At 46.5% G+C, this 16,384-nt stretch overlaps 1 protein-coding gene across 5 annotated transcripts in view; it reads left to right on the forward strand.

Annotated features, from left to right (window-relative positions):
* ARHGEF10L (Rho guanine nucleotide exchange factor 10 like) overlaps positions 1-16,384 on the forward strand; it is a 103,937-nt gene that overhangs the window by 56,431 nt on the left and 31,122 nt on the right. For 4 of the 5 annotated variants that reach the window (XM_040423028.1, XM_040423045.1, XM_040423036.1 and 1 more), the window contains 2 exons: positions 7,476-7,556; positions 8,493-8,665. In XM_040423028.1, the coding sequence (XP_040278962.1) occupies positions 7,476-7,556; positions 8,493-8,665 (254 nt within the window). Of the gene's footprint in view, positions 1-7,475; positions 7,557-8,492; positions 8,666-14,923; positions 15,041-16,384 lie in introns of all 5 variants that reach the window. The other variant, XM_040423074.1, reaches the window with a different exon arrangement.

Raw genomic sequence — 16,384 nt, forward strand, 5'->3', positions numbered from 1 at the left:
TACAAGAAAGCCTGATGTATGTATCCATGTCTGTCTGCTAGAGGTCCTCGTCCTATGTATATGGGGGAAGGGTCCTCATCCTATGTATATAGGGGATGGGTCCTCATCCTATGTATATAGGGGACGGGTCCTCGTCCTATGTATATAGGGGACATGTATGTCAGGACAGGTCCTCATCCTATGTATATAGGGGATGGGTCCTCATCCTATGTATATAGGGGATGGGTCCTCATTCTATGTATATAGGGGATGGGTCCTCATTCTATGTGTATAGGGGACGGGTCCTCATTCTATGTATATAGGGGACATGTATGTCAGGACGGGTCCTCATCCTATGTATATAGGGGACATGTATGTCAGGACGGGTCCTCATCCTATGTATATAGGGGATGGGTCCTCATCCTATGTATATAGGGGGATGGGTCCTCATCCTATGTATATAGGGGATGGGTCCTCATCTTATGTATATAGGGGATGGGTCCTCATCCTATGTATATAGGGGACGGGTCCTCGTCCTATGTATATAGGGGACATGTATGTCAGGACGGGTCCTCATCCTATGTATATAGGGGACATGTATGTCAGGACGGGTCCTCATCCTATGTATATAGGGGACATGTATGTCAGGACGGGTCCTCATCCTATGTATATAGGGGATGGGTCCTCATCCTATGTATATAGGGGGATGGGTCCTCATCCTATGTATATAGGGGGATGGGTCCTCATCCTATGTATATAGGGGATGGGTCCTCATCTTATGTATATAGGGGATGGGTCCTCATTCTATGTATATAGGGGATGGGTCCTCATTCTATGTATATAGGGGACGGGTCCTCATTCTATGTATATAGGGGACGGGTCCTCATTCTATGTATATAGGGGACGGGTCCTCATCCTATGTATATAGGGGACATGTATGTCAGGACGGGTCCTCATCCTATGTATATAGGGGACATGTATGTCAGGACGGGTCCTCATCCTATGTATATAGGGGACATGTATGTCAGGACGGGTCCTCATCCTATGTATATAGGGGACGTGTATGTCAGGACGAGTTCTCATCCTATGTATATAGGGGACGTGTATGTCAGGACGGGTCCTCATACTATGTATATAGGGGACGTGTATGTCAGGACGGGTCCTCATCCTATGTATATAGGGGACATGTATGTCAGGACGGGTCCTCATCTTATGTATATAGGGGATGGGTCCTCATCTTATGTATATAGGGGATGGGTTCTCATTCTATGTATATAGGGGACATGTATATAGGGGATGGGTCCTCATTCTATGTATATAGGGGACATGTATGTCAGGACGGGTCCTCATCCTATGTATATAGGGGATGGGTCCTCATCCTATGTATATAGGGGACGTGTATGTCTGGACGGGTCCTCATCCTATGTATATAGGGGTCATAGTAACATAGTACATAAGGCCGAAAAAAGACATTTGTCCATCCAGTTCGGCCTCTCATCCTTTAAGTTGATCCAGAGGAAGGCAAAAAAAACCCTGTGAGGTAGAAGACAATTTCCCCCACTTTAGGGGAATAAAAAATTCCTTCCCGGCTCCAATCAGGCAATCAGAATAACTCCCTGGATCAACGACCCCTCTCTAGTAGCTATAGCCTGTAATATTATTACACTCCAGAAATACATCCAGGCCCCTCTTGAATTCCTTTATTGTACTCACCATCACCACCTCCTCAGGCAGAGAGCTCCATAGTCTCACTGCTCTTACCGTAAAGAATCCTCTTCTATGTTTGTGTACAAACCTTCTTTCCTCCAGATGCAGAGGATGTCCCCTCGTCACAGTCACAGTCCTGGGGATAAAGAGATGATGGGAGTGATCTCTGTACTGCCCCCTGATATATTTATACATAGTAATTAGATCTCCCCTCAGTCGTCTTTTTTCTAAAGTGAATAACCCTAATTTTGATAATCTTTCAGGGTACTGTAGTTGCCCCATTCCAGTTATTACTTTAGTTGCCCTCCTCTGAACCCTCTCTAGCTCTGCTATGTCTGCCTTGTTTACAGGAGCCCAGAACTGTACACAGTACTCCATGTGTGGTCTGACTAGTGATGTGTAAAGTGGTAGGACTATGTTCTCATCACGGGCATCTATGCCCCTTCTGATGCAACCCATTATCTTATTGGCCTTGGCAGCAGCTGCCTGACACTGGTTTTTGCAGCTTAGTTTGCTGTTCACTAAAATTCCTAGATCCTTTTCCATGTCAGTGTTACCGAGTGTTTTACCATTTAGTATGTACGGGTGACTTTCATTATTCCTTCCCATGTGCATAACTTTACATTTGTCAGTGTTAAACCTCATCTGCCACTTATCTGCCCGAGCCTCCAATCTATCCAGGATGTATATAGGGGACGTGTATGTCAGGACGGGTCCTCATCCTATGTATATAGGGGACATGTCCTCATCCTATGTATATAGGGGACGTGTATGTCAGGACGGTTCCTCATCCTATGTATATAGGGGACGTGTATGTCAGGACGGGTCCTCATCCTATGTATATAGGGGACATGTCCTCATCCTATGTATATAGGGGACGTGTATGTCAGGACGGTTCCTCATCCTATGTATATAGGGGACGTGTATGTCAGGACGGGTCCTCATCCTATGTATATAGGGGACATGTCCTCATCCTATGTATATAGGGGACGTGTATGTCAGGACGGTTCCTCATCCTATGTATATAGGGGACGTGTATGTCAGGACGGGTCCTCATCCTATGTATATAGGGGACGTGTATGTCAGGACGGTTCCTCATCCTATGTATATAGGGGACGTGTATGTCAGGACGGTTCCTCATCCTATGTATATAGGGGACGTGTATGTCAGGACGGGTCCTCATCCTATGTATATAGGGGACTTGTATGTCAGGACAGGTCCTCATCCTATGTATATAGGGGACTTGTCCTCATTCTATGTATATAGGGGATGTATATAGGGGACGGGTCCTCATCCTATGTATATAGGGGACGGGTCCTCATCCTATGTATATAGGGGACGTGTATGTCAGGATGGGTTCTCATCCTATGTATATAGGGGACATGTCCTCATCCTATGTATATAGGGGACGTGTATGTCAGGACGGGTCCTCATCCTATGTATATAGGGGACGTGTATGTCAGGACGGGTCCTCATCCTATGTATATAGGGGACGTGTATGTCAGGACAGGTCCTCATCCTATGTATATAGGGGACGTGTATGTCAGGACGGGTCCTCATCCTATGTATATAGGGGACGTGTATGTCAGGACGGGTCCTCATCCTATGTATATAGGGGACGTGTATGTCAGCACAGGTTCCTCATCCTGTGTATATAGGGGATGTGTATGTCAGGATAGGTCCTCATCTTGTGTATAAAGGGGATGTGTATGTCAGGATGGGTCCTCATCCTGTGTATATAGGGGACGTGTATGTCTGGACGGTTCCTCATCCTGTGTATATAGGGGACGTGTATGTCAGGACGGGTCCTCATCCTATGTATATAGGGGAGGTGTATGTCAGGACGGGTCCTCATCCTATGTATATAGGGGAGGTGTATGTCAGCACAGGTTCCTCATCCTGTGTATGTCAGGATGGGTCCTCATCCTGTGTATATAGGGGACGTGTATGTCAGGACGGTTCCTCATCCTGTGTATATAGGGGACGTGTATGTCAGGACGGGTCCTCATCCTGTGTATATAGGGGACGTGTATGTCAGGACGGGTCCTCATCCTATGTATATAGGGGACGTGTATGTCAGGACGGGTCCTCATCCTATGTATATAGGGGACGTGTATGTCAGGACGGGTCCTCATCCTATGTATATAGGGGACGTGTATGTCAGGACGGGTCCTCATCCTATGTATATAGGGGACGTGTATGTCAGGACGGGTCCTCATCCTATGTATATAGGGGAGGTGTATGTCAGGACGGGTCCTCATCCTATGTATATAGGGGAGGTGTATGTCAGGACGGGTCCTCATCCTATGTATATAGGGGAGGTGTATGTCAGGACGGGTCCTCATCCTATGTATATAGGGGAGGTGTATGTCAGGACGGGTCCTCATCCTATGTATATAGGGGACGTGTATGTCAGGACGGGTCCTCATTAGTGTTGAGCGAACTGTTTTAAGTTCTGCGTCCAAAGTTCGGGTTATCGAAGAATCCAATTATGGATTCCACTACCACGGATCATAACGGATTTTGGAATCCATAATGGGATTCTTCGATAACCGTAACCTGAACTTTGGACGCTGAACTTAAACCACAAGTTCGCTCAACACTAGTCCTCATCCTATGTATGTATAGGATGTGTATGTCAGGATAGGTCCTCATCTTGTGTATAAAGGGGACATGTATGTCAGGACGGGTCCTCATCTACCTTCATATAGGGGATGTGTATGTCAGGACGGGTCCTCATCTACCTTCATATAGGGGATGTGTATGTCAGGACAGGTCTTCATTCACCTGTGTATAGGGGATGTTTATGTTGGGACAGGTTTTTGTTCATCCACCTGTATATAAGGGACATACACTGCGTGCAGAATTATTAGGCAAATGAGTATTTTGACCACATCATCCTCTTTATGCATGTTGTCTTACTCCAAGCTGTATAGGCTCGAAAGCCTACTACCAATTAAGCATATTAGGTGATGTGCATCTCTGTAATGAGAAGGGGTGTGGTCTAATGACATCAACACCCTATATCAGGTGTGCATAATTATTAGGCAACTTCCTTTCCTTTGGCAAAATGGGTCAAAAGAAGGACTTGACAGGCTCAGAAAAGTCAAAAATAGTGAGATATCTTGCAGAGGGATGCAGCACTCTTAAAATTGCAAAGCTTCTGAAGCGTGATCATCGAACAATCAAGCGTTTCATTCAAAATAGTCAACAGGGTCGCAAGAAGCGTGTGGAAAAACCAAGGCGCAAAATAACTGCCCATGAACTGAGAAAAGTCAAGCGTGCAGCTGCCAAGATGCCACTTGCCACCAGTTTGGCCATATTTCAGAGCTGCAACATCACTGGAGTGCCCAAAAGCACAAGGTGTGCAATACTCAGAGACATGGCCAAGGTAAGAAAGGCTGAAAGACGACCACCACTGAACAAGACACACAAGCTGAAACGTCAAGACTGGGCCAAGAAATATCTCAAGACTGAGTTTTCTAAGGTTTTATGGACTGATGAAATGAGAGTGAGTCTTGATGGGCCAGATGGATGGGCCCGTGGCTGGATTGGTAAAGGGCAGAGAGCTCCAGTCCGACTCAGATGCCAGCAAGGTGGAGGTGGAGTACTGGTTTGGGCTGGTATCATCAAAGATGAGCTTGTGGGGCCTTTTCGGGTTGAGGATGGAGTCAAGTTCAACTCCCAGTCCTACTGCCAGTTTCTGGAAGACACCTTCTTCAAGCAGTGGTACAGGAAGAAGTCTGCATCCTTCAAGAAAAACATGATTTTCATGCAGGACAATGCTCCATCACACGCGTCCAAGTACTCCACAGCGTGGCTGGCAAGAAAGGGTATAAAAGAAGAAAATCTAATGACATGGCCTCCTTGTTCACCTGATCTGAACCCCATTGAGAACCTGTGGTCCATCATCAAATGTGAGATTTACAAGGAGGGAAAACAGTACACCTCTCTGAACAGTGTCTGGGAGGCTGTGGTTGCTGCTGCACGCAATGTTGATGGTGAACAGATCAAAACACTGACAGAATCCATGGATGGCAGGCTTTTGAGTGTCCTTGCAAAGAAAGGTGGCTATATTGGTCACTGATTTGTTTTTGTTTTGTTTTTGAATGTCAGAAATGTATATTTGTGAATGTTGAGATGTTATATTGGTTTCACTGGTAAAAATAAATAATTGAAATGGGTATATATTTGTTTTTTGTTAAGTTGCCTAATAATTATGCACAGTAATAGTCACCTGCACACACAGATATCCCCCTAAAATAGCTAAAACTAAAAACAAACTAAAAACTACTTCCAAAAATATTCAGCTTTGATATTAATGAGTTTTTTGGGTTCATTGAGAACATGGTTGTTGTTCAATAATAAAATTAATCCTCAAAAATACAACTTGCCTAATAATTCTGCACTCCCTGTATATGTCACGACGGGTCCTCATCTACATGTATATAGAGGATGTGTAAATCGGGACGGGTCTTCATCCACCTGTATGTAGGGGACTTAAGTCAGAACAGATCTTCATCCAACTTTATAAAGGGGACATATATGTCATACTTGTCATATTGTCATGGACAATGAATGGGGACAAAACGGAAGCGTTTTTTTTCCGGTATTGAGACCCTATGACGGATCTCGATACCGGAAAATATTAACACTAGTGTAAAAGTAGCCTAAGATGATTGATTATGGGGGCCTTGTGTAGTGACGTGGAGAGAGCAAGTCCCTGGAGCAAGAGGATGCAGGATGAGTCCTTGTCCTCCTGTATATAGGGGATGTGTATGTCAGGACGGGTCCTCACCCTTCTGTATATAGGGGATATGTATGTCAGGATGAGCCCTTGTCCTCCTGTATATAGGAGATGTGTATGTCAGGACGGGTCCTCATCCTCCTGTATATAGAGGATGTGTATGTCAGGATGAGCCCTTGTCCTCCTGTATACATGGGATGTGTATGTCAGGACGGGTCCTCATCCTCTTGCATATCAGGATGAGTCCTTGTCCTCCTGTATACAGGGGATGTGTATGTCAGGACGGGTACTTGTCCTCCTGTATATAGGGGATGTGTATGTCAGGACGGGTCCTCCTCCTCCTGTATATAGGGGATGTGTCTGTCAGGACGGGTCCTCCTCCTGTATATAGGGGATGTGTCTGTCAGGACGGGTCCTCCTCCTCCTGTATATAGGGGATGTGTCTGTCAGGACGGGTCCTCCTCCTCCTGTATATAGGGGATGTGTCTGTCAGGACGGGTCCTCCTCCTCCTGTATATAGGGGATGTGTCTGTCAGGACGAGTCCTCCTCCTCCTGTATATAGGGGATGTGTCTGTCAGGATGGGTCCTCCTCCTCCTGTATATAGGGGATGTGTCTGTCAGGACGGGTCCTCCTCCTCCTGTATATAGGGGATGTGTCTGTCAGGACGGGTCCTCCTCCTCCTGTATATAGGGGATGTGTCTGTCAGGACGGGTCCTCCTCCTCCTGTATATAGGGGATGTGTCTGTCAGGACAGGTCCTCCTCCTCCTGTATATAGGGGATGTGTCTGTCAGGACGGGTCCTCCTCCTCCTGTATATAGGGGATGTGTCTGTCAGGACGGGTCCTCCTCCTCCTGTATATAGGGGATGTGTCTGTCAGGACGGGTCCTCCTCCTCTTGTATATAGGGGATGTGTCTGTCAGGACAAGTCTTCACTCTGCGGCATATAGTGGATGCATCCTGGTCTTGTATGTATGCGACATGTCATATATGTTGATGAATCCTCATTTATATTAATTTCTGCTTGATTTTTATATTGTAGGTTTTTCATCCGGCTCGCACAGCACTGAAGACGGTATTATTTACGACGACGTACCTTGTGAACATGGCGGCACCAAGGATGGTGAGAAACCTCAGCATAATAATCCCAAATGATGGTGTATGATCCTAAGGACCCTCCACCCAGTCATGGGGTTAATAAGATGTCCAGAAAATGTCCTTTAATCTGGCATCACAGGAGCGAGTAAGATTATTAAAGGGATATTCCGGTTGTGACAGGTTATTCCTTATGCAAAGGATAGGAAATAACTATTCGATTTGTGGGGGACCCCCACCTATGACAAGAAAGGGGACCCCGTGCCCCTCTGCACCCCCCCCCCCCCCCCCGGAAATGAACAGAGTGACAGAGAGGCGGCAAAATCCAGCACTCCCGCCATTTCCAGAACTCCCATAGAGATCTCATAGGTGTCACATCCGGAATACCCCTTTAAACATCAGGACGGTGTACAGAAGAACCACCCCTGAGGACTACAGCTATCATTAGATAGCGTTGGATTAAAATATAATGGGTTTTGGATTAAAGGGGTTTCTGGGATTTAAATATCGATGACCTGTCCTTAGGATAGGTCATCAGTATCTGATCGGTGGGGGTCTGACTCCTTGCACCCCCACCAGCCAGCTGTTTGAAGGACCTGTGGTGCTCGGATAAGTACATTGGCCTCTTCATAGTATGGCAAGCACAGCGCCATACTTTGTATAGTGGCCGTGCATGGTATTGCAGCTCAGTTCCATTTACGTCATTGGAAGTGAGCTGCACAAAGATCATGTGAGTGATGGATGGGACATCATAGGTAGCGGAGGAGACTGCAGCGCTCACCCTCACAACTGGGGGCCAGGAGTCAGACCCCCATTGATCTGAGGAATTTGTGCACAGATGTGACCAGATAACGGAGGCTATGATGACATCATTAGGAGGTTGACGAACCCTCATGTCGCCTTGGATCCAGTCGTAGAAACCCCACTACCCTCTGCTGGTACATATATGTTCATTGTCTTGCAGGGCTGGGACAAAACCTGATCTACGAGAACATTGAACGTGACGGCTGCGCGGGCGACTTCGAGGACATCGGCTGGAGCTCCAGTGAATTTGAGAGTTATAGCGAAGATTCGGAGGCGGAAACAGCGGAGAGGAAAGTGAAACCCGCAAAACCATTTGTAGCCTTTCAGCCTAAGGTACTGTAAGACGAAATCTATTGCTACAAGCCCCGCCGCTTGTTTTATTTCCGTAGGTTTCCGTAGGTCCTGTCTATGATAACGGTACATTATAGCAGCGTATAAGGAAAGATCCCCTGGTCATGATAGGCCCCTACCGTTAGTGCCTTGGGTATACTCCCCCACCCCATTCTTGGGTCTCTCTAGTGTGAACGTGCTGGGACTCACAATGGTGATTTCTGGGCCACATCAGCCTCATTAGGGAGGTGAAGCCAGGGGCTCGTCAGGCTGCCGCCTCGTCATATGTCTCAGTATCTGTACTGATTGATACAATCCCTGCTGCCTCATCTCTACATAGGGCCCCATGCACGCGACCATATCTGCTTTGCGGTCCGCAAAATACAGATGTGGTCCGTGTTGCATCCACCTTTTTTTGGGGGGACCCATTGTTTTCAGTGGGTCTATGGTCCACATTTTCTTTTTGCGGATGATCCGTGTGATTTCCACATCCGTACGTCCGTTACGCAAAAAAATATAGAACAGGCCCTATTCTCGGCCTTAAAAATGCAGACCACGGACCCATTGCAGTCAATGGGCCTGCAAAAATGGCGGATGCAACGCAGACGGTATCTGTATTTAGCGGATCTGCAAATTGAGGACCGTAAAATACATACGGACGTGTGCTTGAGGCCCTAGGCAGATAGAAACTTTGGTGACAAGCCCTGTAGCAGCCATATTGCTTGTCACTGGTGGGGGTCCAGGTGTTGAGACCCCCATGATTATCTGAGCACTGTACCCCGATGGTCTCCGCTCTCCACTAAGAGGCAAGCATGTGGTGCACAGATCCATAGCTAGAACATAAGAGTCGGTACACTGCTCGCTCTACTGTCCGAGAGCTGAGCCGATCGTAGACAAAGGGTCACAGTCCTTCAGTGGTTGATGGTGGTCTCCGCACTGTGTCTTCTGACATATCACTGTGAATTGTCAAAAGTTTTACGGAACAAAATAACAGTACGCAGTGACTTAAAGGGGTTTTCTGGGATTTCAATATTGATGACTTATCCTCAGGATAGGCCATCTTTATCTGTTCGGCGGGGGTCAGACACCCCGCACCCCGGCCGATCAACACTTTCAGAGTAGCTCTGAAACTACAACTACAAAGCTCCGTCCATTGTGCAGTATTCACTTCAGTGGGAGCAGCGCCAGGGGTGAGATTCAAATTTTTAACAACAGGTTCCCTACTCAACGGCGGACACGTGGCGTCACGACACGCGTTTACATATACGTACACCATATATATGCAACACACATAAATACACCATATACATGGTACACACACATAAATACACCATATTATACACAACACACACAGACCACCCAACTTTTAAAAAGCCTAAGGAGCTAAACTATGGAATGGAAGCGCTCATCTCCTGCTGCCACTGTAATTTTAACAATCGCATCTGGAGAACCAGGGCCGTCTTTAAAGGGTTTCTGTCACCCCATTAAACCGTTTTTTTTTTTTTTTCTTTAATAATATTCCCTATAGTGCGATCTCATGATACATAATCAAATTAATAATTTTGGTTCAGTAGATTTTGCTAAAAAAGATTTTTAAAATATGCTAATTACCTTGCTACCAGCAAGTAGGGCGGCTACTTGCTGGTAGCAGCCGCATCCTCCGATGGTAATGACGCCCCCTCGGCATGCTGATTGACAGGGCCAGGGAAGGTAATCCTTATCTGCTGGCGCTGTTAGAATTTGAAATCTCGCGCCTGCGCCGTACCTGGCTTCAATCGGCGCAGGCGCACTGAGAGGCGGCCGCTCTGCTCGACCGCGCCATCCTCAATGCGCCTGCGTCGATGACGTCATCGCATACACCCGGAAGAGAATGACTGTAAATACTTCCAGTTCTGAAGACTCCAGCGGCTCAGGATCAGTGCTCTGGGCAGCTGGGCTCAGGCTGGAGGTGGGCACCGCTCTGCAGGAAGGAGACCAGAGCTCGGCTCACCCTAGTGTTACAGTGCACCCCAGCACCCCACAGTATGCAGTATAGCACCCTATAGTATACAGCAACCCACAGTATACAGTACAGCAGTATAGCACTCCACAATATACAGCCCCACACAGTATACAGCAGTATAGCACTCCACAATATACAGTACCCACAGTATACAGTATACAGCCCCCACAGTATACAGTACAGCAGTATAGCACTCCACAATATACAGGCCCCCACAGTATACAGCCCCCCACAGTATACAGCAGTATAGCACTCCACAATATACAGCATCCACAGTATACAGTATACAGCCCCCCACAGTATACAGCCCCCCACAGTATACAGTACAGCAGTATAGCACTCCACAATATACAGCACCCACAGTATACAGCCCCCCACAGTATACAGCAGTATAGCACTCCACAATATACAGCATCCACAGTATACAGCCCCCCAAAGTATACAGTACAGCAGTATAGCACTCCACAATATACAGCCCCCCACAGTATACAGTACAGCAGTATAGCACTCCACAATATACAGCACCCACAGTATACAGCCCCCCACAGTATACAGTACAGCAGTATAGCACTCCACAATATAGAGTATGCAGGCCCCCACTATACCGTTGTTTACAGTATATTAGCATAACAGCCCCTGTCATCTTTTTCTGATGTAATCTTCACAAAAAAAGCTCCACAGTTAAGGCAAACTTCTACAGCAACACTCCTGGTAGAAAGGACCTTGATGACCTCATAGCCATGTGACCAGTAATATTGCTAGGTTACTGGTCACATGGTGATGATGTCATCTAAGATCCTAGAGAATCGCAGCTCTCACAGTACGCTGCCTGGAGTGCGGGCAGGCATGGCATGGCAGCACCCCCTGTGTAGCTGACAGCCTGACACCCGGGGCAGTGGCTAGCAGGGCTCAAGAGGCAGCTGCCCCTTTTGCCCCTTGTTAAAGACTGCCCTGTGGAGAACCTGAGGGAACCAGCTGAATCCCATGTCTGAGCTGTGCACACTAGTGCTGTCCAGGACCGAGTTGTAAAGTCCCTGATCAGCGGGGGTATGGGGGTGTCGGACCGCCGCTGATAAGATATTGATGGCCTATGCTCTGGATAGGCCATCAATATTAAAGTTCGGTTCAGGAGCTGACTGGGGCACAGGACTGATTTGCAGTTTCTGAAACCTCACCTTTAGGCTCCATTCACAAGTCTGCAATTTCGTTCTGCAATTTGCCGAACAGAATTGCGGACCCATTAATTTCTATGCGCGCTTCCGGGTCCCCATTTCCGTTCCCGAAAAAAATAGAACATGTCCTATTCTTGTCTGCAATTGCGGACAAGAATAGGCATATTCTATTAGTGCCGGCAATGTGCGGTCCGCAAAATGCGGATCGCACATTGCCGGTGTCTGTGTTTTGCGGATCCGCAAAACACACTACGGACGTGTGAATGGACCCTTATATTAGGCAATTGCCTAGTAAGCAATCCCCTAATAAATTGCTGTTCATCTGTCCGTAGAGAAGTTGTAAGCGCAGGCAGCACATCACTAAGACCCCTATTCTTCTCTCCATTCAGAGAATGCAGGTGCCGTGTACTACATGGTCTACTGTGGTTTAACCCCTCATGTAGGGATTTTGTAGATGCCCTAATTTAAAGGGGTCTGTGCTCAGGACAAAGCCAAGGACAATCCACTGTAGTAGGGCGCGTTCGCAGTAGACCGTGCTGTGTAATGTCGTCACCTCCTTCTTTGACTGTAATCGTACGGTCAACATCATGAGGTTGACAGTAACCAGACCCAGTGCCTCCCCCATGTTCAGAACGGCATCTATCCTATATACGGTAATGCAGCCAGCCTCCATACATCCCTGGGCAGAAGTGGGGGTTTTCCGCCCCATATAATGCACTATTCTAATGGAGAGTCTCATCCTCTCCTCTTTCGAGACCTCTGCTTGCTGTGACCTGAGTGACGGAAAACATTCCTACCGACATCCAGCGGTTGAAAAACACAGTATTTCTGATCCTTCCCACAGCTGAGGGTTTGCTCCAATGGTATTCATTCTAGACAATCCTGGACTCAAGACTGATACATTTTATCTTGCATGCACTGAAACATTGTAACAAACATTTTAACAAGGGCTAGATTTGTGCTGCTGATGTCTGCACATAATCCTTTCCCTGGAGTAAGTACCTCCTACTATTCGCCGCATGAAGCTGTATCTTAAAGGTTGGCTGCTGGAGTTGGCACAGGAGGGATGCACATAGTGCTTGGGCATGTGGAGGTGTCATTTATAATTAATGGAGAGCTGTTACCCTCAGCATGCTCACTCATTGTCCTTTAATTGCCCTTTGCATCCTTGCCTTGCATAGGATATGTTAAGGCTGCAGTTCCGGTAACCACCAGCAGGTGGTGGAGTGGCATTGCCTTGCCTAGGAAATTAAATGGCTGCAGTTCAGGGAACCACCAGCAGGGGTCAGGTTTCACCTGTTGCTCTGACCATGACAGACCAGGGTGCATTAAGTGTCTCAGGTGCTGAATGACATTTTCCCTGGGTGTCAGGCAGGTGTGGACATACCATATGTGCACAGGGGCCCAGGAGGTAGGGGGGTCCACTGTCACCTTAAAAGCTGCTATCTGATGCCTGTATATAATGGACTGAATTTAATTTTCAGAGATCTGTGCATGGCTAGAGATCCATTGAGGGGCTCTATAGTGAGCGGTTTGAGAGCAAGGGGCCCCTTTGCTGGTCTTGCACAGGGGCCCTCTCCTGTCTGTGTCCGCTCTTGGTGTTAGGTTGGAGTCTGATTGTAATCCAGATTCCTCCATTTGGCTCAGGTGATGGCCTCAGATTTGCAGGAACCTTTGACTGAGTTATCACATTATTACAGCTATGACCCATGGACATTCCTTGGCTCTGTGTGTGAGTACAGAACGTGGGCGCCCCCTAGTGGCAGATAGTCATACTTACTTCTCTGCCTGACATTATCAGGTGGTGCTGTATGACAGACCTGCTTTTCACTGCTGTACATGCGCTTTACTCCCTGGGGATGGCACATGCACACCTGTACCTGAAGATGGCGCTCATGCACATAATCCCAGACACTGCCAGGTAATGAACCAGTCAAGACCGGTCAAGTCCTTGCTGGCACCAGTGCATAATAATAGTGTGCGGTACTCAATTCCTACAACTCGACTGCACCAAAAAACTGTCAGCCAGGGAAACGGTGGAGCTGAAGGCACGCGTTGGAAGAGGCTTCAGCCAACCAGGGACCATGGGACTGAGGCCGAAATTCTCGACTGTCCCCATGGATCTGGGATAGTTTGAGAGGCATGGTTCATTAGACCTATGGTTGGGTCGGGGCTCTTAGCTATAATATGGGCACCCATAATACTCTCGTGTGAAAGCAGCTGTAAGACTCCCATTAAGACAACTTATTTACAGTGGTTAAGTTGCTGACCACTGGGGCCCCCGCCGATCTTGAGAACGGGGGCCCGCGAGTACATGCTCTCGGCCATCTCTGCCAGCCCGATAAGCTGAATAGAGCAAATGCGTGACCGACTCTAAATGGGGAGAACGGGCCCCCATTCTGGTTATCAGCAGGGGGCCCCAGTGGTCAGACCCCGATGATCAAACACTTATTCCTATGGTTTTCATGGGACTGTGATGGCTAACCGCCGGCAACCCAGCTGTGGTAAAACTGCAACTCCCAAGATGTACACTGGCTTAGCTGTTCTCAGAACTCTATAGAAATAAATGGAGCATGCTGGGAGTTGTAGTTTCACCACACCTGGAGTGCTGGAGGTTAGCCATCACTGTCATAGGACAACCCCTTTAAGACATGAGATATTGGGGTTCCTTGAGGACTGGTTTGGTTGCTTCATACCTCGTCGTTATGTAACACCACCTACAGGCTGATCCTGGGTACTACAGGCCAGAACTTTTAGGACAAGACTCCATCCCAACTATTGTGAGCGACTGATTTTGGCCCCTGGTTCCCATCTCCCAAGGGCCCCTTCTCTTACTGCCCCTGAACTACGGGGAAGCATATATTAGGGTGTCCTTGTTTTTTGTATAACTTTATATGTTCTGTGTTCTTTACATGTTACATGTTGCCGGTAAGTTGGGTGTGTGCATGTCGTTACTGTGTAGCACTGGGGTTAACTCTTTACTAACTGCGGGGTGTTGCTGCTGCTGCTCTGTGCTCACCGCTCGGCTTACGCTGCACTCTCTCTCTCTTTCCCTGTCTTCCTGCTTGTCTTGCTTTCCGTCTGCAGCTTTCACCAGATCTTAATAGACTAAAGGAGAGGTATAGCCAGACTAAGAGAGACCTCCTGGCTCTTAGGGTCAGGAAAAGAGACGTCCGAGAACTGAAACACAGATACGACAGCAAGGTACAATCTCCATCCTCCATTCTGCTAAAAGAGGCTTCATATGTTTCATCCAACCCATTACTCTGCCAGCGGAACCCCAAAAATACAGGTCAACCTGCTGGTATAACCTGGGTATCTCCTGTATATAACTATATATGTACAGCTGGTATAAGTTATACATCTTCTTGTATATAGTGATATGGACCATGCTGGTATAACCTGGGCATCTCCGGTATATAATTATATATGTACAGCTGGTATAAGTTATACATCTTCTTGCATATAGTGATGTGGACCATGCTGGTATAACCTGGGCATCTCCTGTATATAATTATATATGTACAGCTGGTATAAGTTATACATCTTCTTGTATATAGTGATATGGAGCATGCTGGTATAACCTGGGCATCTCCTGTATATAATTATATATGTACAGCTGGTATAAGTTATACACCTTCTTGTATATAGTGATATAGACCATGCTGGTATAGCCTGGGCATCTCCTGTATATAATTATATATATGTACAGCTGGTATAAGTTATACATCTTCTTGTATATAGTGATATGGACCATGCTGGTATAACCTGGGTATCTCCTGTATATAATTATATATGTACAGCTGGTATAAGTTATACATCTTCTTGTATATAGTGATATGGACCATGCTGGTATAACCTGGGTATCTCCTGTATATAATTATATATGTACAGCTGGTATAAGTTATACATCTTCTTGTATATAGTGATATGGACCATGCTGGTATAACCTGGGTATCTCCTGTATATAACTATATATGTACAGCTGGTATAAGTTATACATCTTCTTGTATATAGTGATATGGACCATGCTGGTATAACCTGGGCATCTCCGGTATATAATTATATATGTACAGCTGGTATAAGTTATACATCTTCTTGCATATAGTGATGTGGACCATGCTGGTATAACCTGGGCATCTCCTGTATATAATTATATATGTACAGCTGGTATAAGTTATACATCTTCTTGTATATAGTGATATGGAGCATGCTGGTATAACCTGGGCATCTCCTGTATATAATTATATATGTACAGCTGGTATAAGTTATACATCTTCTTGTATATAGTGATATGGACCATGCTGGTATAACCTGGGTATCTCCTGTATATAATTATATATGTACAGCTGGTATAAGTTATACATCTTCTTGTATATAGTGATATGGACCATGCTGGTATAACCTGGGTATCTCCTGTATATAACTATATATGTACAGCTGGTATAAGTTATACATCTTCTTGTATATAGTGATATGGACCATGCTGGTATAACCTGGGTATCTCCTGTATATAATTATATATGTACAGCTGGTATAAGTTATACA

Source organism: Bufo bufo, chromosome 1 (genome assembly GCF_905171765.1).
Source record: "Bufo bufo chromosome 1, aBufBuf1.1, whole genome shotgun sequence".
NCBI classification, from domain to species: Eukaryota; Metazoa; Chordata; class Amphibia; order Anura; family Bufonidae; genus Bufo; species Bufo bufo.